Source organism: Diadema antillarum, unplaced genomic scaffold (genome assembly GCF_040938485.1).
Source record: "Diadema antillarum isolate AM-2024a unplaced genomic scaffold, OU_Dant_1.0 scf00000145, whole genome shotgun sequence".
Lineage (NCBI taxonomy): Eukaryota > Metazoa > Echinodermata > Echinoidea > Diadematoida > Diadematidae > Diadema > Diadema antillarum.
This window is the reverse complement of record NW_027271034.1, coordinates 1,441,114-1,465,866: the sequence shown is the minus strand read 5'-3', so window position 1 is coordinate 1,465,866 and position 24,753 is coordinate 1,441,114. Positions and strand designations below refer to the sequence as shown.

General features: G+C 37.9%; 1 protein-coding gene across 4 annotated transcripts in view; it reads left to right on the top strand.

The window, feature by feature from the left end:
- Nucleotides 1–24,753, top strand: part of LOC139721562 (1-phosphatidylinositol 4,5-bisphosphate phosphodiesterase beta-4-like) — a 193,997-nt gene that overhangs the window by 57 nt on the left and 169,187 nt on the right. For 3 of the 4 annotated variants that reach the window (XM_071632882.1, XM_071632881.1, XM_071632878.1), the window contains exon 2: nucleotides 7,525–8,595. In XM_071632882.1, coding sequence (XP_071488983.1) covers nucleotides 8,512–8,595 — 84 coding nt within the window. In that variant the 5' untranslated portion in view covers nucleotides 7,525–8,511. The remainder of the gene's footprint in view (nucleotides 1–7,524; nucleotides 8,596–24,753) is intronic. The other variant, XM_071632879.1, reaches the window with a different exon arrangement.

Below are 24,753 nucleotides of genomic sequence, written 5' to 3'. Positions count from 1 at the left end.
GTACAACTTAGTTTTTTGGCTTCTGAAATCTTACTGTTATTTCAGCTGTGTGTGGTATAGTAGGATTGTAGACTTAAAACGTCGTTATTTGGGTTGATTTTGAAATATGTTACACGAATTCATCCACACCAAGAATGTAAATAAATTGTAAGCTCCGTATTTTTGCTCTGCGGCGGTAGTTACTATAGTCCCGTGTTTACCTAGCTGGCGGGTCCTCTCACGCTCACACTACCTCCACTGCATCATTGTTGTCCGACGTTGGTCGCTGTACGTTCGGCCGCTGCAATACATCGAGTGATGAAGTGTGTGTGACCTGTGCATGAAGGAGTCACCGCACAGTGTAGATGAGTTATGTTTATGTGGACGTCTTGCATAAACCTCAAGTGGAAAGGGACGAAAGGCGTTTAACTGTCTGGTAACAGATAAACACATCGTCGCTCTTTCTTTTTCCAGGTCTGGATCTGACCATCATTAGTCATTGTCGAGAAAAGTTCTGTGACATGTCATCAGCCACTTGGGTCTGCATATATGGCCAATGGTATTTAAAGTGTAAAGGTACATAAATTGGGCGCTACTTGGTACCACACTTTCCATTCATGTAAATCCAAGTCATGTTCCCATTAACTTTTCACTGGACCAATTCTAGTCAAATTTTGCTGCAATGTAGAGTAACATACTGCTAGATTCACAGATCACTCACCAAAATTTGAACCAATCAAGTTACTGATTACTGCCTAGAAGTACTGATATCAGCTTTGATCTACATTGTTGCCATGGCATTGACATTGACACGACATGCCAGTAGGCCCTAAATCAGTTCTGTATGTTGTGTTTCTACCTGCTGTACTCGGTAACTCTAACAAAACTTCCTAAAAATAAACCTAACCCTAAACCTATATAGCCCTGTATTAAAAAACAGAAGGAAGAAACAATACCCTCATAAAACCCTAAAAGAAGCCTAGCTCTTAACCTAATCCAGAAATCATGTTTTGATGGAAAATTTAACATCGAAATATGTAAGTGCATGTAGCACCTGTTATATTGGCAACATTCACACATTGAATTACAACCTTTTAACTAACAATATGACCTCATTCTGTTTTTTTTTTTCTTTACACCTGACTAGAGAAAGCTAGCACTTATGGTAATGTATTAAACGATTGACAGAATTCAGTTGATTTCACCAAAGCTAATAAAATTATGAATTTAATAAGACGCACATTTGTTTATTTAAATAAAGAAAATGTTTTATTGTTATATAAAGCTTTGGTAAGACCTCATTTAGAATACGCCCATGCGGTATGGAATCCTTATTTGAAAAAACATAGAAATTTTAGAAAATGTCCAGCGGAGGGCCACAAAATTAGTTTCTGAAATAAGATCTTTATCTTATGAACAAAGATTGAGGCACCTCGGACTTTCAACTTTAGCATAATGCAGGGCAAGAGGTGACATGATTGAAGCCTTTAAATTATTTCATAAATATGATCAGGAAGTAGTGCCTGACTTGGGTTTAATAAAAAAATGCACAAGAGGACATAGTAAAAAATTGTATATTTTTCGATCACAAACCACTACAAGAAGAAATTCATTTTACATGCGCATCAGGAAACCATGGAATAGTTTACCTAGAAATTTAATAGATGCACCCAGTGTCTTCAGCTTTGAAATTGGTTTGGATAAACTCTGGGAAAATGAACCCATAAAATTTAAGTTTGACGCCACGCCACCTGGTCACTACCCAGCTCATCTTAAGGACTGAACCTGGATCTGAATACAGAGGCTCAGCCTGCGTTCAGAATCTTCCATAGGTATCCATCTATAGGTAAAATGACTTGTCTGAGGGGATCAGATGTGTCTTTGTGATGTGATGATAAAAGAGATTGTAGCACAGATGATTACAGAGCAAGTGACATCTAGGAAACTATTACCATTGTTTTAAATTCAGGTGCTTTGTTCTTTAAAAATCCTTCACATACTTACATGGAAGAGATGGTGCAAAATTGGATCAAAACTTCAAGAAATATATATCGTATATAATGCACAGTTCATAGTGCATTACTAGTGGAGATGCAGCACTTCATTGGTGTTTATAATGGTCAGACATGCACGTGGTGCAGACAAGTGCATGTTGAAGGACATTGTGAATACCTGAGAGTGAGCTGCATTTCCACAAGCATCACGAACTTGGGTCTGTGCATTATTTGTTTCATAAAAATGAATCTGTAGAGTATTTAATGAAGTGACACTTTTTATGTATCTTTATGAGCGAATACCAGTCAACTACAGAACTCGTTCAAAGACCATCAAAAGTAGATGTCCAAAGATGTTCGTTCCAAACACTCCTACCCGAACTTAGAAGTTGTTTACAGAAATAAGTGATTGAAGGTGCGCATGGAACTGATTTGAATGCACACTGCTATATCAAATGTACTGACATCAGTGAGTGTGCAGTTCTGCTTTTTCTGTAATGTGCCATCTACATGCCATGCTGTTATACTTTTTCTTTGCACACTTTCACATCCTTTGCATGTTAGTAAGAAAATAATCTTGAGCACACTTGTGACTCATTTCAGCGCTTCCTGAACCAATTTGTAATGTACATGTATTATAAAGTAAAAATGGCCTAAACACTAGTTTTAGAGCTACAAGTATACCAAAGGTGTAAGAAAGGGGCTGCAAAACCATAGGTTTATGGGTGCAGCCCCACTTTATTTTTTGTTGTAAAACAGAAGAAATAAAAAGAAAAAATGGGGGGGGGGGGTGCATGCGCCCCCCTTTAATTCTGTAAAGGCACATCCTCTTATACAGAATTCCTGGGTCCGCCCCTGAACATTGTTTCCCTATGACTGTAAAAACTGCTAATTTTTGCTCTAAAGTGGAGACAAATGCATTAAGAAATGTGTGAAATAATGCTGTAATACCAGATAATAGTAATGATGATAGTTGTAATTGTACATTCTTATTACATGTACACGTGTATGTCTGTATGTATGAAGTTTTTAAATGTATTTAAATAATATATTTTTCACTGTTTATATGTCACAAGTGAAAATCAAATTTCTTTCTCAGTGAATGAACAGACAATAGATAGTGGATACTCAGATATTTATATCATTTCATCATATCAAAGTTTCGTTATTACTCCGTAGATAGCAAAATTTATTTAATTTCATTAATGGAAAAGCAAAATTTATTTAATTTTATTAATGGAAAGACTAAGAAAACAAATACATTTTCAGTTTTCAATATGATATTTGGAATAAATAAAAATCAGAGGCCAGATGAATATTATAAACTTTCTATTTCTTTGTGTGAAATTGTATATTTACAGGTGTAAATTCCAAGAAGTAAATTTAGCTTTTAAAAATTGTCTGGCCTTGGTAAAGTGTAAGCAAAAGACAGAGGACTGGATAGCCCAAAAGAGGGGGAAATTGGGAACCCATCTTGAAAAATGGTCGATGCTCTCTATAAAATAATCCCCTGTATGAGAATAACAGTTACTTTAGACAAATTTACAAGTGTACTTTTGTTAATATGTTTTGTGAGTGGTAGGTGTGTATGTTTGAAATCACAAAATGTATGGTTGTACATGTACATGTATGCCCCATGATTTTCTACTGTAATCTTTAGTATGTTTACATACATTATATATATGTTTTAATAAATTCAGAAATAGAAAAAAAGAACAAATGAACAATGAAAAATATAGAGCTGATAATGTTGGGGCTTGAATTCTTCCTTCGCTGTTACCCACCTGGAATTTCGTTACAACCATGTTCGTTATAACGTGGGTGCGCTGCTATTATTTGGCCAGTGACTTTGATGTTTGGACTATTGTTAACGTGGGAGAAAATCTTTTGAGGCTTGGTTATCAAATGAATCTTTGGTTTTCTGTCAAATCCTTAATATTTCATGGCTGGCTTGATGCCTGACATGAGGCTGCCATGCTGTATTGGGCAATAGAGGGCTCACTTCAAATAAATGTCATTTTATGAGGGTGGTCTGTAACCTTAGATTACAGCATGGGGGGGGGGGGGGGATGTTGATAATGTTGTGATACCAGAAACTTTCACAAATTGGAGCAGATGGCCTTTAACATGACATGAAACTGTCACGAATTGCCGACAATGAAGACGGTCCCAGGCCAATAAACATCATTATTGGGCCTGTAACTTTTCAGGAATTGCCAAATTTACTGGTCCAACATGTCTGGTAAAAGAAAATGAATGATAATATTTACTTTAAAAAAATGATAATAACATACAATTTGTAGTCAGGACCAGTCGAAAAAAAGAGAACAGGACCAGTAAATTAATACCATTTGCAGATGAAACAAAAAACCCAGCTTTTGCGCTTCAGAATAGTTAAAAAATGTGAGTTAGGATAGAAACAACCAATGTAAAAGTGTTTATCAGTATAATCAATGTTAAACATCGCTAAATATATAAAATGTGAATAATCAATTAAATTGTTTCTAGAATAAATTGTCTACAGTTACGGTTTATTGAGAAAAAATGTGATATCTCCTTACAGTGGGCTTTAATTAATGTGAAATATTTATATGGTAGGATGTTACTTTTGTTTTGAATCTTTCTGTCTACACGTACAAGCCAGTGCACAGAGCAAGGGTGCACACAAACCCATTTTTTCTACTGGTCTGACCTGTCCCTGTCGGACCATTAGATATCCAGTCTTTTCCTTTTTTTTTCCTCTCTTTTACTTGTCCAAAATTAAAGGAAGCAGTGATTTAAAAAATGTTCGAGTTATCATTTTTGATGGATGTGTGTAGGTCAGCTGTATCACAAAACATCCAGCATATGAAAGTTTTGCAATGAAACCTAAAATATAAGGAGTTTATTTTTATCAATAAACTTTAACTGTAGATGGTTTAGTCTGGAAACATTTTTATCATAACCATTGTTCACATTTTGTATATTTAACGATATTTAACATTGATTATACTAATTCAAATTTTACATTGAATGTTGCTATTGCTAACTCACCTTTTAGAACTATTTTGAAGCACTAATGCTGGGTTTTATTTCATCTGCAAATGTATGCCTTTAAGTTTGCAGACACATTCCACACATAAATTACACTTTTCTTATTTTCAGCATGTCTGTAGTTATGGACATGGCATATACACATTGTAGAATGTCTCACATGTTTTATGATGGTGACAAAAATCTTGGCATACAGTCACTGCAACGTACTAAAATGTCTCATGGACCACCCTCATCAATCAAATGATGACCTATTTCAGATTATAAAATGATCACGCAGATCCTAATCGAATGGTTACTTGAAAGCATGCACTTGACCATGCATTTACTGGTATTTTGCGTACCACACAATTTTGCTTATAGATGTTTAATCATAAAAAGGTATTTACGCCAATGTATTAACACTTTCATGTTGCAATGTGACGGCGAGATTTTGTTGTTTCAATTTCTTGGGAAAATGGTTGCAGCTGAATTATAAATGGCTACATTTAAAACTCTTTCAACGACAAGGGTCTCACCGTCTGCTTTATCATTTTACAAAACAAATAATACACATATCATTTTGTTTGGGAATTAGCATAATTACTCACTCTTGGTACCTTCAAACAGACTGTTTAAAAGGTAACTTGTTTGGATTTTAATAATTCTTACTATTTTCCTTATTGATGACATAGTAGTCTCATCTTAGGCATCCAATTTTGGATGTGCATCAGTTGTATCAACTAACAGTCAGAAGTAATATCCACCACTACACATGAAGCAGGTGTTTCCTTGTTAATTGTTGAGTAACAAACCATGATAGGTACATATATGTGCATGACATGTAATGTTTTATACATGTGGTATACCCAAACTTTCATAGCAGCAAGTCTTTTTGTTATTTGGCTGTATTCTACAATGTACATAATTTTGTAGTGTATGATACTGTATACGCCGAATATTTTGCGAGGTTTTTATTTTCGTGAATTTCGCGAGTCAGGTGCTATTCGCGAAATTAAAGACACGCGAAAATATTGACACTGATCCCGATGTGAATGTAACGTGACGTACGCGTTAACATTTCTCCTTTCAGTACAGGACTCCATGATCGCGATATCGTTGGGAATTCCCGATTCGCAAAAATTTAGACTCGCGAAATATATGCCGTATACAGTAGTAGGTTTACTACTTCTTGGGGTAGATGGCCAGCATGTTGTTATATATATTTCATGTTTTCTCAATCATTTGTGAGTGGTCATTGTAAAGCATGATGAAGTCCTTGGCCTTAGACATAAATTCTCCATGAAACCTATTTTTGAAGTAATGGATGTAAAATGTTGTTTACCACTGAATGAATAACATGGTGGAATATTTGTGACAGTTATTTGAATGACAATGAAACCACAAAAACTCTGACTTTTTGTTTTATTCTGAAACTCTTGTAATATCATTTAGCAATATTAACAAAAAATACCAGCCAGTTTTTTGCATCTTATCATAGTGAAAATATGCAAGAAAATTAGCACATTTGTGGAGATACGCTGGCATGGAGTCTCCAGGAGTCTGTAGAATTTTTTTTCCCCCTTGAAGACACCATAACTTGCAGGAAAATAGTAATAATGGAGATTGCATCCTTGTTACTAACTGAAATCCCAATGATATGGCTTTTCCTGATGTCATTCTGTAGACGTAAGTTGTGTTGTATTAAGGCCTGCTTGAGGACTGCATGTCACTGTAAATGCAAGTTCATTACATGGATATGATAGACCTAGCATTAATTTTTTTTGATAAGATTTTGTCCATTTTTGTTTCGAATGAATTAACACAGTGTAAAGTGTTTAAACACTTATAAAATTACCATACCTTTTTATGTTCTCTTCAAATTTTTGTTTTTTTAATCTTTAATTTTCATTAAAAAAAAATCAATGTTCAAACAAGTTTTCTTATGATAGGGGTCCAGTATACCATTGGATCTGATTGATGGTAAAATCAATGTATGTGTTTGATTCATTCAGTTGTTTGATATCTCAATTTTGCAGTGTTTGAGTACCGGTATACATTCATATTCAGACTTTGCTGCAGATGACAGGTTTAAAGTAATGCAGATAGAAGAATTAATTGTTTTGGAAAATGTTTGTCGGGCAGGAGGAGGTAATGCCTTTTTTGAATAGAAAAAGAAAAAGTTGGAAGTGGTATTTAAGGTAATATGTTTAAATTAAGCCCATAAAGCCTATGCATACAGTGTAAATGTTATTCCTGTGTAAAGGAAACTACCTTCCTAGCTGTGTATGTCATATTTTGTCTGAAATAACCTACGATAGAGCAGTTTGTACTACCCTTCACAGGAAAGAAAAAAACATCAACAAACCCATCCCTACTGGCTGAACCAGAGTCCCAATTTAATTACATGATAGATTTTTCTCAGCCACTGTTGCCAGTTAACCCCCAAATCAATTTCATTTTAAGAGACTCTTGATTATTTTGTATATTTCTTTTTCCCCCTCCCTATATGCACCCGGAATGCTAACTGCTGGAGCAGCAGTTTGCTACAGGCCATGGAGACTGATTGAAATGAAGAGCACTACCCAAGCTGCTATGCAGAGAGAGCTAGCTACCTCTGATGAGAAAATACGCCACATATAGACATTTTCAGGGAATGCAGCTACCAAGCATCCATGAACTCATTGGATGGATTCCTTCACTGCATACACACACTCACTCAAAATACATGCAGTCGGTGCCACACACAGAACACACACTCTTTTTCTCTCTCCCTCACACACACACACACACACACGCTGTTCCCTGAGAGGACACGGACAGCAGAGCGGCAACAGCAACTACGATAGCAAATGAGCTCTGCTGATGAATTATGTGAGCGGAGCGGAGAAAAAATAGCCTGCATTTGGAGGACTGTGTGGCGGTAGCGGCTGTGCAGTGGACGGCAACACTTGGCATTTGGATTGTGAGACACACAGCATCACTACATTGCAAGCAAGGAGGAGATAGCGGGCAGCTTGTGCGTGGACTGCAACTCAAATTGATCACATCTTGCGCTCTATCCACTCACTCTCCTGTTCTCTGTCTGTCTCTCCCAGTCTCTTCTCTCTGTGCTGTGTCTCTCCCTAGTCCGTGTGTACAAGTGTGTGTTTGTGTGAAATTGGCTTGAGCATCTCCTATCATTTTGGCAACGCTGGCCAAAACACATCCTATTTGACTGCTTTGTAGGGAGAGCTTTACACACATGTACTCCAATAGCAAGAGCTGTCACATAGCCTGGATATATACAGTGGATTTTCACCTTTAAAGCTCCCATAAAGGACTGCTATCACCAGCTGGATAATTTTGTGCAAGTGAAACAGTTGCCTGGGACATTGCGGTGTTAATTTTGTCGCTTGTTGCCAAGAGCGCTCTACAGACAAGTGTGCATGGTTTGTTCTTCGGCGTCAACGTTTTTGGCTGTCTTGATGTCTGCGAATTGATCTGATGTATGACTCTGCTTATGAGACACACCAGCTAGCCCACCATGGCTAAGCAGTATGTTTTCCAGTGGCAGGTCTGCGTCCCTAAGCCCCTTAAAAATGGGGCCATGTTCGACAGATACGAAGACGTAAGTACCAAGAATCCATTAGCATTTGATCATCTGACATTAATTTGCAATTTTCTAATTGATGCTTTTGTTGTACAACTAAAAGTGTAAGTGATGCTCTAAAGATACAGTATTCATCGCATAATCGGGCATCTGATAATCGGGATCCTCGCTTAAATGATATACGCTTCCCAGAAACATTTCCACCGCACGTTATTTTCACTGGATAATCGGGCGGGGACCTCTGATAAACGGGACAATTTTTCTTCAAGCGATCTTTGATTTTGTTAATATTTTACACAAAAAATCTACCAAAATACCACAACAATATTTCAAAGATTCCGTATCAGTTGTCGTTTACAACAAACTTACAAAGCAAGCTTCGGATTGGTGTGTTTTGACCTCCGTCCATCCAGTACATGTACATGCATAGCCACGAAAGCGCCGTGTATAAGTATCCATGCCATTGCAAAGCACATGCCTTCGCGAACATTCTTCTCCCCTACATAAGCAAAGCCATGTGCTCGCTTGCAATTCCTACTCGACTCAAATCCAATAAAAAACATGCCTCGCTCATACAGCCCAGGCTGTGTGCGTTGTTTAATCTCAGTCATACACTCTGAGGGCAAAGTCCATTGTTATCGCGCGCCTTCGTATCTTGTTATCTACTGTCTTTGGTTTCAACTTTCAATACAGCTGTACACTGTGATCTGTGTGTACGTCACAATCTTCCTCAGTTGTGACTGGGCAAAAGTTACGTGATTGAAATCATGAGGGCTATGAACAGTTAGTTTGCTACTCCCAACCTGTCCCGATTATGCGATGAATACTGTATTAACTTTGTATGATTCATGATGTATATTTTGATATTGATTTCATATTTTGATAGTGATTATAGTTTAATCTTATTATCAAGAGAGATCTTGACAGACAGATTTGCAGAAAATGCTAAGAAAAGCATCCCATCAGGTTCAGCAGTTTTGGTAACTTCTGTGGATAGAAATTTGAATCTGATGAAGCATTCCTTAATGTGTCTTTCATACAAACTGAGGCCCCTGCAATAAGATTACTTTTAGAAAAAAAGAAGAAGAAGATATTTACTTGTAGGTATGTGACACGCCAACATCTGAATGTCTACGCAGTTAGGGGCAAAAAATGATATGACCTCATAATAGAATGTTGATTGTTAGCAGGTTGAGATGATTGGATGATGATGATGACTATGATTATGAGTGATAATGATGATGACAGGATTGATATTGGTGATGACTTTTATGAGGTAATTGTGGTAAATCCATGATTGGATTAATGATGTTATGAAAGTGATACTGGATGGTAATTATGATGACTTGTATGTAATCAACAGTGATGACAGTTACAATACTGAGTAGTTGTATGGTGCGTATGATGATGATGCTGACATTGGCTGTGATGATGATAATTAGGCTCTAATGATTTCTCGTTCACAGTCGAAATAACAGCACAGGAAAATCACATTCCTCCCAGGAATATCTCATGATCAAGTTGCCAACACTAATTTCTTCTTCCAGGTTTTCTCAGAACGAGGTTGTTTATATATCTAACCATCATGACTATTGTTGTTATCATAGTATATCATACTTTAAAAAAAAAATAGAAGTAGTCCTCACACTGCTATCTTCAGTTGTCTTGCAAAGATTTGAATGAATCTTTTTTTTTTTCCATTGTCATAAGCCCATGAAATCAAGAATATCTACCATGTGAATGTATCAAACATTTAAGATAGGAAAAAAAGTTAAGAATGGTCCCCAGTATTGATTTTTATCTATGAAAAGAATGTTGGCAAGTTTATACGCAAGTAGTGGTGAGGCTGAGGCTTACAGACTACCAAAAAACTGCATGATAATTCAATGAGAATAGATATACACATATATCCTGTGAAAGCATCTGCTTGGCTTCCAGGAGATCTTGATGTTTTGGCATCATTGCCTATGTACATTAAAAAGGTTCATGCAGAATGAAGCTCCGATGAAGAAATAAATGTGTTAATGCAGGGATGGAAGAAAAAATATGTGTCAAGAAGATGTATTTGATGCATGTTGCATTCCAGCAATGTCTTAGGGGAAAACACAAAAACCAACAACCCAGAGGCTAGTTCTGTGATTCAACTCCATCACCCCAAGGGGACTCACCCACTCCAAGATATTGAAAATGACATCAGTTGGAAATATGATACTCGGCTGCCTCTTGATTATTATTTATGATATGTCGTGATAGAGCTTGACACATCACTAGAGCAGTGGAAATATATACATCTGAGGAATGCAACCACTAGGGCTTGTGAAGGTTTATCAGTTTGAAGCTGGTATGGACACATATGGAGCACATACCACAGTGCATTTGCTGAACATGATGTATTGAAAGAAGCTAACAAGAACCGGATAGTGGCATACAGCTACCTAAGAACCCAAACAGCTCTCTTTCCCCGTTCCCCTTCTATTGTCTTGACCAAATTTCTCTGCAGGTGAGCTCGAGTTGCACTGTACAAAATATCATCACCTTGGCTGCAGTACCTACAAGAATCATCTTTGAGTCTTTTCCTACAAGTACAATATTTTTATTGTAGACTCTGTGAGAGATCCACAAGGTTCTTATAGACAGTGGTTTCATCAGTGATCCAGGGATGTATATGATAGATTTTATGGTGCAGTGAATGTATTTGTGAGGCAGAACTCTAGCAAAGTTGTTGGTTTTGCTTTCTGTGGCTCAAAACTACACTGATCATCAGTTTAAATTCACTCACACAGACACGTCAAAATATGCCCTACCAGAATTAGAGCTGCCATACTACTGCCTTTGAAATCACAGTGTTTATAATGAGAGGTCTTTCCCATTGAAGGAGTATGTTGGGTTTTTCATGAAGTAAGGATATCCATAGACATTTGCAAAAAGCTGAAAAATATGCACTTACTGGGAAGCAGAAATTTTTATATTAATGGAGCCTATGAATAAAACTAAGAGCCTGGAAGGAAAAGACCTATCTGAGAGAGGATTAAGTGCAGAGATCAGAGAATGATGATGTTTAGAACTGAGCTTAAAGGATGCAAAAATTACAATTTTTGCATCCTTTAAGCTCAGTTTTGCATTGTTTCCAGTTTTATTTTAATTTTTGCACCCTTTAAGCTCAGTTCCATACATCATCATTATTTGATCTTTGTACTTAATCCTCTGTCAGATCTCTTTCCCTTCCAGGCTCATAGTTTTATTCATAGGCTTTTAATACTGATATTATAAAGGGGATTATATGTCACCCAGGAAGATATAAATTATGTTCATTACATATTTTTATGTTTACACTTTGATATGGCTGGGTGTTTGATGTAGTACACTTGTCTTTTTTAAATCTTAAAGTAAAGTGTGTTAGACTGTGATGGTCAGAAGCCCAGGGTGTACATACACATCATTCACTACAAGCCATCAGCATGTAGTTATTGTAAAAAATCAAGGACCTTTGTTACCTTTTTGGTCAGCGGGGTCGTAAGTCCTATGCTTGATCGATTCACAAAAGAAGCACCAACAACTGTCCAGAATCAGCTTTTAAATGCCTGCTGTTTTCTTTCTCCTTTTCTTTTTCTTTTTTTTTTCCCACTGTGTCTAATCCTTTGCTTTGACAGCAAAAAGATGCTGCTTTCAATTTAGTATAATTGTCTGATGAGAAAGAGAGCAGTCTCATCACATGCACAAAGAAGTTTGACGGCAACTCTGTTCGAATAACAATACTATACAAGAACTATAGGAAGTTACAGACATGGTACCCTTGTTAAAACTGTAGCTGTTTTTCCATGCTGAGATATTATTAAAGCAACAGCTTTCTTACAGTGCAACCATATTCTGGATGTTTTATCCCCAACAATCAGTGAATTTGCACATTTCAAGAGAACTTGGCATCTCTTCTGCAGCTCACAGTAGACCAGTGAAAAGGAAGATGAATAGCGATGGGCGTGATTTGCTCTGACTGTACATATGTATGCTTGTTGCTTCAATCATCACAGGTTATGTGTAGCATTATTTTTGATGGACAAAATGAGAAATGGTGTTGAAAAAAGAGACACCCTCTGAAACCAGTTGTTCACACCCTGACATTTTATTGTCTTGACTATGTTGAATTCAGAAGTTGCACAAGTTGCTTCCATGTGGCAAGAACTTCTACTGCCCTACTGTAGAAGTGACTGCCTGTCATGACCTTTAACACTGGCAAAGTGTCATTCAGAACCTCTGGAAGGGCAGAGGTGAAATCTGGAAATTATTTCAGACATCTAAAATGTATTTCACAACAACTGATTGAGTTTACAGACATTTGCTGACTGTGTAGGAATTGAAAATCTAGTGTTCAGCCAATTCCAACTGTTATGTAGTTGAGTAATAGATGGTACAATTTCTGTCGTAGCAAACTGAATATTAATGCTATCACTGTGCCTTTCAGTGGTCCATAACATTTATCAAACATATCAAATATGGAAAAAGGATTATGGCATTTCATCTTTATCTCAAAGATACACTAAAAAGTGTCTAACCATTACTAAGATTGTGATATGGCGTGAGTTCAGTAATGCATGGCTGTTAATTTATTGAAAAACCTCACGACCATGTGATTACGTAAATTCTGTAACAATTATATCCTGTGCCAGGCAAGCATACCTGTACATGTGGTATGCAAACTCCCTTCCTTGATCTGTACAGACGGGGCTTCCGCTGAAAACCGTTTGAAAGGAAACCCAGCCTTTCCCCCTTCCACCCCTTTCCTTTCTTCACAGTTCTTGTCTATGGCAGCTTCTGGATGAAGCAGAAAGCCACCAGAATACAAGAAGCAAAGCCCTCAATCAATATCTCGCCCTTGATGATCAATAGGAGAAACAAAGCCCTTAAGCGGAAGAGCTGTAATTCCTTCACGCTTTGATACGCACGCAGAAAAAAAAAAGAATGTTTCGGTACCATCCACTGCATACTAGAGCACTGTATCTATTTATAATCCTACTCTGCTTATAGCGCCATTGTTACAGGTGGTATTATCTTCACCGTCCAATTTATGCAGTGCTCAAGAAAGAGTATGGAGAAGGTGGAAAGACGTGGTCATCTGAGGATTATCTTCTATTCACTTGAAGAGAAGAACGAGTGAAGCATGTTGACTTACAAATATTGAAAAAAAAAAAGAATGTTTGTTTCTTCATATGAAAAACGAATGGTGTGTAGCCTATAAACCCCAAAATTTAGCTTCAGTATAACGTATGTTTCTTCACACATTATTTTTGCCATGGTATCCAATGGACCCATTGAAGATATTTCATATTAAAAGTGATTAAGGGAAACAGTAACAAGGAAATACTTTTCTGTAATTAGCAAGCAAATACACTATACATGTATACTAGTCGATTAGCAAGAACCAGGCTACATGAACATGTATGATATATGCCACATGCTGCAAACTTTTATAGCGTGGTCACTCTTCTTTCATATTCACCTTTCTTCCATCTGACTCTGCTATGCAAAAAAATAAAAATAAAAATGAATAAATAAAGTGATCTAAAATATCATATAGAATTTATTTTTCACTAGTCGCTATATTTTTGCAAAGGAGATATTTTGATTCTTCTTATTCGTTATCCTGTATCCATGGTAGACTAGAAATTTCTCGGTTACCATAACATTGAACAGAATAGATACCCATGAGACACACAAAAATGGGTGTTATCAAGGCAGTTAGGGTATAATTTAAACATGTTGGAAGAACACAACAAGTCTTATGTTTACTGTGCCAATACTATTAAGAGAGAGGGAGAGCCAAATGAAAAGCCCTAATTTACACACTTGATGACAGCTGTTGTACACCAAAGCAGCAAATTGCCAATGCCATTTTCAGGGACCTTGCTAACTTCCTAAAGGTCATATCCAGTTATGAAATTGGGCGGTATTGGCAGACAAAATGGCAAGGGTAAGGCTGCCTGATACTCCAGTAGTACATTATACCTTGTATTCCAAAGAATTTATCAGACACATTTGCACTGGACAGGATTTTGATACTTTGTATAATAACAACAATGGCATCAAACTATTGTTCGTTTCTGGCCTTAAAGCTTTTTTTTTGTGTTCTTTTAACAAAAAATAGTTCTGTGGGAATAAACAAGACAGATGTGTGGTAATTGATTTGTATTCATTCTACTTTGCATTTTCTGTAAATAGGAGGTAGTTGAAAGCTTGTGAAGTATGAGGTAATGGACTTAGTCGTTTTTCCTATTTTCTTATCGTCGGGTTTATGCCAAAAGGGCCTTCAACCACTTCCACTGTTATGCCAAAAGGCCCTTGATGCTATGGACTATGTATACTATTAGTGCCCTTTTGGCATAACAGGGGAAGTTCATTGAGGCCCTTTTGGCATAAGGCTGACAATTTCATCTATCTTTAGCTGATCCTCTGTGTTCCTTATCGTATAGGCTTCATTCTGTTTCACAAGTAACTATGCTGAAGATATTAATGACTCTGTATCCCAGATATGTCAATTTTTACCCACGCCGATGTAATCGGCAGGGGGTTATGTAAAGGGTTCCGTATGTTTGTTTGTTTGTTTGTTTGTTTTTTTGTTTGTTTGTTTGTTTGTTTGTTTGTATGTTTGTTTGTTTGTTTGTTTGTTAACAAGAGAACGGGTAAACGGATTTGCACGAAATGTTCAGGGAATGTTTGGATAATGACAGGAAAGAATCGATTAGATTTTGGTGATAATCGGTTGACCCTTGCAAATTCTGTGTGACCTTGAAGTTTTGACCCCATGGTATAGTGACCACTCCGAACATTTTCCGTTTCTTTGCGATTTTCCGCTACCATACAAATATGGCGCGCCATTTGATCAATAATGCCGATTAACTGTTCATCGCCGAAAAACACTGTTTATCGGCGATAAACACTGAAAAAACACTGTTTATCGGCGATAAACAGTGTTTATCAAACGAAAAACACTGTTTATCAAGTGATAAACAGTGTTTATCGAGAAAAACTATGTTTATCGACCAAGTGATAAACAGTGTTTATCGAGGAAAAACTATGTTTATCGATCGACCGATAAACAGAGTTTTTTGTGATAAACACTGTTTATCGACCGCCGATAAACGGTGTTTATCGAGAAAAATTCAGTTTATCAGTTGATAAAGGTGTGATAAACAGAGCTTCATCTTGATAAACAGAGTTTATCGCTCGATAAAGTGTTTATCGCCGATAAACAGTGTTGTTGGTCGATCGGCGCGCCATATACAAAAGCGTATCTCCCAAACGATCCGACTTCGCTGCATGCAACTCTGTTCGTAAGACGATCCAACTTCGCTGCTCAACACCATTCGTAAGAATTTCGAAATTTACGTTTATTTGAGGAACTATGTCCTTCTTGATTTATGAAAGTTCGGGGTTCGCTCTCCGTCGTCACAAACTGTCCCGTATTTGGTGATTTTTCAAATTAACATTGATTCTTTTTTTGTTTGTTTGTTGGAGGAGCATTCCTCAATCATGAAATAATTTTGCTCGGTCCCAGTCACACTGCACGATATGCGCACTCATTGTCAATGCGTGTTCAAGGCCGGTGAAACTGCATCGCGCTCTACCCTGTTGGCGCAAAATTGCATCGCGGACGTTGCGGCGCTCGTTGGTGACCGAATACTGGTGCAGTATATATTTGCATTCAACCCTTGCATTGAATAATTGCCGTAGGGGGGTAATTGCCCAGGGGGTACGTAAATTTTGTTTTTCTTTTTACCCACGCCGATGAAAATCAGCAGGGGGTTATGTAAAGGGTTCCGTATGTTTGTTTGTTTGTTTGTTGTTTTTTTTGTTTGTTTTTTTGTTTGTGTACAAGATAACAAGAGAACGGGTAAACGGATTTGCACGAAATGTTATGGGGATGTTTGGATAATGGCATTAGATGGATTAGATTTTGGTGATAATCGGTTGACCCTTGCAAATTCTGTGTGACCTTGAAGTTTTGACCCCATGGTATAGTGACCACTCCGAAAATTTCCCGTTTCTCACTTTGCGATTTTCCGCTACCATACGAAAACATAAACTCCCAAACGATCCGACTTCGCTGCTCAAATGTTCGTAAGAATTCCGAAATTTACGTTTAGGCCTATTTGAGGGACTATGTCCTTCTAGATTTATGAAAGTGCGTTCTCCGTCATCACAAACTGGCCCGTATTTTGATGATTTTTCAAATTAACATTGATTGTTTTTTCGTTGGAGGAGCATTTGCTCGGTCGCAGTCACACTGCACGATATGCGTGCTCAATGTCAATGCGTGTGCAAGGCCGCTGAAAATGCATCGCGCTCTACACTGTTGGTGCAAAATTGCATCGGGGACGTTGCGGCGCTCGTTGGTGGCCGAATACTGGTGCAGTAGACATTTGCATTCAACCCTTGCATTGAATAATTCCCGTAGACACTAATCATAGGGGTAATTGCCTAGGGGGTACGTAAATTTTGTTTTTCTTTTGCGCTTTTGTGGATACAATCGTACCATCAAAGATCGTACACTCATACGACCTTTGATATCATCACACTCTCGGCTTGCTATAATCAAAATATCCCGCAAGAAAACGGCGTATTTCTCGATTTTTAGCGCTTTTTCCGCGACTTAATTCGCGCGCGCTTGGAAAAGTTCCGATTCTGCACTTTTGACTGTGGAATTTGGGATTTTCGATGGATTTTTGGAGGAGACTTGAGGACTTTCCTGTACGTGAATGAGTGTTAATACCGTATGTGTAATGATGTGATTTGCGTGTGATGTGACTGTAGAACCAAAGATCGTACACTTCAGTGTACGATCTTTGGTAGAACTCACTGGCTGGTGATAAAGCACACTGGCAATTAAGTGGCCGAATTCTGGTAGATGACCGAATGCACATTATGTTTACCCCGACTTTGTACTTAGGCGTGGGTCTGCCGCCTTTGACGGCCCCTCTCTAGTTACCAGTAAAATTCACTTAAGGGAAGGGATATTTATTCTCACTAGCGTTCTACCGCGGGATCCCGCAAATTTGCGGTAGGACGATTTGCCGAACGCGTAATACGCGCTGAACGTTTTTTTCCTCGCGCAGCGGCAGGGGAAAAAAATCGTGCGGAGGAACGCGGTAGGACGCTGATCGTCCTGCCGCGGTAGGACGGGCATGATTCATTCTTCGTGTGCACGCAACTACGGGCAGATACTGAAGTGGTGCACGCACATCTTTTCCCCGTCGATCGGATCTCTGTGGCACAACCTTTGTAACGTTAATGATGCATGCACGATACACTCGTACACTGGCGCTGAAAATCTAGTTACAAACCTTGTTGTACATGCCGTCATGTTGTAGTGTATTTGGGCGGCTCGAGTGTGTCACGCGGGGTTAGTAACGGTGCGTTTCAATTTTTGAGTTCTCACGATCGTATTAATAAACATAATACACTTTCTTTCGATCTCAACATCAGCAAAACTGCGTTTGACTTGTTTGCACTTCACGAATTCTTTGAGCTCTGTCACAGCACGATCATGTCATGTGACAAAGTTTTGTTCAATTCTTTGGAAATCATGCTCGGCAAAACTGCGTGTGATTTGTCTACAAATATACAATCTAGCAAATTCTTTGGGCTCTCTCCAGCACGATCATGACATTTTTAAATCTAATTTTATCTTTTTAAAGTTTTTGTTCGATCTCACTTTCAGGAAAATTGCGAGTAATTTTTTTTTCTTTGAGTTTGTACAGTACGATCTAACTGCGACAGCCGCCACACTGCGTGTGGCGGCTGCGCCGTGCTCCCATAAAAGATCTTCATGTTGAACAAACGGGTGCCTTTGCGGCGCTATATTTCCTTAATTTTTCAACAGAAACTACTAGGATTACTTACATGGGTCGATGAAACCTAAATGACTATCATCGGCGACTGTTTGATGCATTTCATTGCTTGTGATGCACAAAATGATGTCTTATAAGCAGCTCACCGATGTTCACAGAATTCACAATCACTTGCACAAGCGCACAGAATACTTAGGAACTAACATAAGCGAAACTGCGCGGAAGCCGCCAGGACCGCGCCTGGCGGCGCGGTCTCCGGGGCTAAGTACGATCATGACATGTGAAGTAAACTTCAATCTATCACACACTTTCTCATACTAGTAGTAAAGTTGGGCAAGCGTTTTGGAACAAGGAAAAAAATGCTTGACCGAATCGGGCAAGCAAATTATTTTGAAGTCATCCTCTTCCCCCATATTTTCCCTGAGCTCCAATATCAATAAACCCATAAAAATCGAGCATACGGAAGCCCTAAACTAACGACTGTCTAGCGCTGCTACGCAGTTTCAACAACTTTCGAACACTTACTTTTCGATGAAACACGAACACTCGAGAGATCGCTATGATCGGAAGTACGAGTAGTTATACAATGTACTTGAATATTTATTCCATTGCAATTCGTGTGTGAATAATATTCCGTAGTGACAAAGCCCAATATTTTGGCAGTAAAAGTAGCCACAGCAGAGGAAACTGCCGTTTTCTACTCGCCGTTTACAAGCTGTTTGCAGGTGAGTATAGGTGACCCCCTTGTAAACAGCCATACAGTACTGTAACTGTTTGTGCACCACGTGTCTGTAGAGCACGCAGCGAATTCGGAGAAACAAAACAGAACGCAGTCACGTAGACAAAGTTGTGAACACCAACTTGACCAAGAAGGAAAACATGAAAAATCCCACGATGGCAAGGTGCCAGACTTGGGGGAAGGGTGGGGCGGTAGAATAGAGAGCATTCAACAAAGGAAACCGCGCGCACTGGTGCATTCCTGGAGGTTATAAACAGTCTGGGGCCTGGGGGACCCGGGATGGACAGGTAAGGAAAGCAAATCGAAGACCGAGGGCGAAGACCAAGGATGTCAAACATTTAATACGATTCGTTATCACAGGCTATTTTTTCTTTTTCCTCTCATTTCTTATCTGTCTGATCTTTCATTTATCAGTAAAAAGAAAAAAACATTAATTGATGTCAGGATTCAAATAACTTTGTTTTTTGTGTGCCTTATTTTCTTTTCTACTGAATTATATCTTACCTCAATTATCACCACTGATCGTGGAAAAAACAACAGTAACTGTTCGTTTCTCACAGTTCACAATCCGAAGTTTTTTGTTTTTGTTTTTGTTTTTGTTTTTTTTTTTCATAAAGAAAAAAAAATGAAAGAGAGAAAAAAAAAGTTTCGGTTTTCCGAAGGTTCGCTTAACAAAATATGGAAAAAGAAGAAGAAAAGTTAAGTAATTTTGAAGGTTTGTTGATTCGAAAGCGAAACACAATGTGTAATTCTGAAGTCATGAGTCATACAGGTCACGAGTCATAGAGCCCACGAGTTCGACGCTGGGCAAATGAAGTTCATGAGTTCGACACTCGGTGAAAACGGCTCACGAGTTCGACATAAATAAAAACAGTCCACGAGTTCGATGGATATACAACACGGGATTTAATGTGTCGGTCTCGTTAGGCCTTTTTTGCTCACGTTAAATGGGTTACTGTATTCAAATACCGGTTTTGATTGATTGACTAAACACAGTCACGTGATGGAGGCACATTGGTTATGTTCGCCCATGGGCAGAGCATTTTTGTAATGCTCTCCCATGGGAAAACATTTTCACGTAAGAAATGACAAACGATACCAAACGATTGAACGATCATATTTTTCACGCAATCGATAGGATATAAATTTGCCTATTCCGTACAATGTGAAAATTAAAGCAGATGACCGATAATTGTAATGCGTATGAAAGTGTGATAATTTGACTAACCCATATAGGCCTAATCTAACAGATAATGACTTTCGTTGTCGGGAACATGTACCAAACATTCCACCATCAGGGTTTGAAACACTATTTCGGGAGGCTGTAAGTTCCTCGACTTCGTCTCGGGACTTATAACCTCCCTCAATAGCATTTCAAACCCTTCGGATGGAACATTCGGTATTTTCCCTCCCCGCCAGTGGACATCATCTATGTCGAACTCAGGGCTGTATGACTCGTGAGGTGTATGACTCCTGGACTGTATATTATGTACTCTCTTAAAAAAATCGAGTGAAAATATTCACTCTTAAAGGAGTGAATACAAAAAAGAGTGAAATTAGAGTGAAATTGGAGTGAATTTTGAGTGAAAATGTTCATTTTCACTCGTTTTGGAGTGACGTCAGGGATCACTCCAAAATCTTCGAGTGATCCCTGACGTCACTCCAAAATGAGTGAAAATGAAAATTTTCACTCAAAATTCACTCCAATTTCACTCTAATTTCACTCTTTTTTGTATTCACTCCTTTAAGAGTGAATATTTTCACTCGATTTTTTTAAGAGAGTAAATATGACTCCTGGGTGTCGGTATCGTGACGTACATGCACCCGAAATAACGAAACATCAGAATTTCCTTTCAACGGAATAATGCATACCGTGCCTGAAAGAAATCAACCATTCTAAACCAAAAGATACTATACTTATTTGTTACGATTATATCTCCACGTTTTCCATACCTCCTTGTAAGATATCACTCACTGCTATATGAATACTCCTCGATAAAAAGTAAACTATGTCGAACCATGTATGTTAACTTATCTTGCCTTAAAGATTTTGTCTTTTCTTGATTATCCCTAATAACCAGAAGGTTCGATAATAAAAAAGAAATAAATATATTAAAAAATGAGAGGAAGAAAGGATCGAAGGTTCGTTCATTTGATAACGAAAATTGATTCGGTATACTGCAAGTTCGTTTATCAGAAAAAGTTTCGTACGACGCGATTCATTCTCTGATCAACGAATCTTATTTCATTTCCAGAGAAACGAACCTTCGGAATAATGCCACAAGTGGGATAAACGAACCTTGTTGATTATTTTCGGATTGACAAACTTCTATATAGTCGGCAGAGGGAATCTGCGTGTATCGGATTTGCAATAACGAACCATCGGCATAACGAACCTCCTTCTTCTTTTTTTTTTTTTGTCGGAAAATGAACACCACGCCTAGAAATCATCGATAGTGTCGAATAAGAATGAAACTGATTTCTTATACCTCAAAGATTATTCTTTTCTGAACTTTCTCCCAATGCCCGAATAAAAAGAGTGGTTTTAGAGCGTGTTGCTCTGAATGTGCTTTATTCCAAAGGTTCGTGAATCCGAAAATGATGAATGATATGGCCTATTAAATTCTCCGAAGGTTTGCCAATCCGAAATGAAGGTTCGATTTTGTGATGGTGCGTTAGTTCATATATAATAGGGTACTGTTCGTTATTCCGAAGGTTCGTTAATCCGAACATTTTGTGGCGTTATTTCGAAGGTTCGGTAATCCAAAAATGAAATAGGGTTCGTTATTCCGAAGGTCCGTTGATCCGAAAATGAAATAGGGTCCGTAACGAACCTTCGGTATAACGAGCTTTTATTTCATTTTCGGATTAACGAACCTTCGGAATAACGAACCTTATTTCATTTTCGGATTAATGAACCTTCGGAAGAACGAACCTTTGGAATAACGAATCTTCGGAACAACGAATCTTCGGCCTAAAGAACCTTCGGAATAACGAATTGTAACCATATGTATATGTTGAAAAAATGGTGTTATGTTGAGGTGCATGTAAACACATAATTACAAACACAAGAACACACGATTCACGAACTGGAATACAATCGTAATCTCTATTATGATTGTGGAATTGAAGAATTTTATATCTACTCCTGACATTATTGTGATGAAAGAAAAAATATCTGCTTTTTTGAATCTCTCTAAAAAAAATCGAGTGAAAATATTCACCCTTAAAGGAGTGAATACAAAAAAGAGTGAATTTCGAGTGAATTTCGAGTGAATTTTGAGTGAAAATGTTCATTTTCACTCGTTTTAGAGTGACCTCAGGGATCACTCCAAATTCTTCGAGTGATCCCTGAGGTCACTCCAAAATGAGTGAAAATGAACTTTGCATTCAAAATTCACTCCAATTTCACACTAAATTCACTCTTTTTGTATTCACTCCTTTAAGAGTGAATATTTTCACTCGATTTTTTTAGAGAGTACGTGTGTGCGGAGATGGGTTAAGATGATAGGTGAGTGGTCGAGTCGCGACTTGATACATGTTTTCATCAGCGTATACTCCATTACAAAAAGTTTTAAAAATGGAGATATCAAGGAATGAAAATTAAATGAAAACACACCTTTACAGAATCACGCACATACCCGTTTAAAGCTGACAGAAGGTTCGTTAATCCGAAACACACAAATTCCCTATAATACCTAGAGAATCCGAAAATGAAAAAGGGTTCGTTATAATCCGAACATTTGTGGCGGTATTACGAAGGTTCGTTATTCCGAAGGTTCGTTAATCCGAAAATGAAATAGGGTTCGTTGTTCTGAATGTTCGTTTATCCGAAAATGAAATTGGGTCCGTAGCGAACATTCGGGATAACGAGATTTGTTTCATTTTCTGATTAACGAACCTTATTTCATTTTCGGATTAATGAACCTTCGGAATAACAAACCTTATCACTTTTTCAGATTATCGAACCTTCGGAATAACGAACCTTCGGACTAAAGAACCTTCGGAATAACGGACCTTCGGAATAACGAACTACAATCGGTAGGCGTAAATTCACACACGAATACACGATATACACCAAGAGACGAACTGGAATATAATCGTAATCTGAATATGTGGAATTGATTTTATCATTGTTATTTTCATTTTTTCCTCTTCCTCTCCCTTCTTACGAAACTGTGATGATGAAGAAAAAAAAAATTCTGCTTCTTGTATACTATCCACACTTGTGTGCGAAGGTAAGGTGAGGGGTACCGAGTGGTCAGGTGTCGGGGTCATCCAACGAGACATTGGATATTGGAGTAGTGCATACAGATGAGGCTTATGAATATGTCTTACAGTATTTTTTGAAAAAGTGGACCTTCCAGACTTTTATTTTATATTTATTTATTTATTTACAGTATTTATTTTTTGGGGGTGGCGTATAATGTATACGCACCCTATAACACCACCCCCGCTACGGGCCTGCTGATCCTGATCATCCTCTTTGAAATAATGGGCTGCGTGTTCCCCTTGTCATTTATCAGCCCCTTATTCTCATCATCATTTTATAACGATGACCCCCCCCCCCCCCCCCGTCTTTGCCGCAGGTTATTCACTGCTGTATAAGTTTATCTTAATTCGATTAAAGGAGTGGTATAATATATTGGGTGATTTTTTTTTTTTCATAGCAAGATACTCACAATCAACCTTTATGAAATGTTGAAGAACATACAATTCTAAGAGGAATTGAACATTCATTTGAGCAAAATCTATTTTGAAATGGCTGATATAAAAACAGTGTAAAACAAACGATCGTCAAAGTGGGTCTAACTTTTCTTGAACTGCTTTATTCCACCTCCCTGATATCTCAGCCATTTAAAAACCAATTTTCATCACTAAACTTTGAATTCTTCATAGAATTATGTGTTCTCTATTATTTCATTAGAGATGTCTCATCTACAAGAAAAAAAAAAACATCTAGTCCCATCTCAAACAAAACTGTACCATCCCTTTATCGAACCTTTCCCTGTGGTATAATGAACTGTCGGAAAACTCCACAAAGAGTCCGCATAGAATTCCGCAAAATACTATACGTGGTGGCCATATTTTACTCTTTCTTTACACACCGATCTGCAATTCCAAACGGTAAAAACAAATGCCAGTCCCTTCCAGTCAAAATGGGATGATGTTCGTTGTTCCGAAGGTTCGTAATTCAAAACAAATTTTCATCAAATACAACTTTGAATTCCTCACAGAATTATGTGCTCGTAAGCAGAAATTAGTAGGGACATACTCAGCAGCTCCAAAATTCGTATTTTGCCCTAAGAATAAAGATTCCTATGTTCAGCGTTCATTGATTGCTTTATGTTATATCAAGGACGCAATATCTGATCTCCAAATGCTTCGGAAGGGGGGGGGGGTGCGGAAACTCCAACTGCCTTTCAGGAGAGGGGGATAATTTGATCTTCTCAAGCGAGCTTTTGTGAGAGCGAATGCAAAACTTTGTTGGGTATTTTTAATTATCGTTTACTATAAAACATAGACATGCATTGTTTTCAAGCTTTAACTTTAAACATCACCATTTCCGAAGTATATTATTCCAGTTTCTTTTCC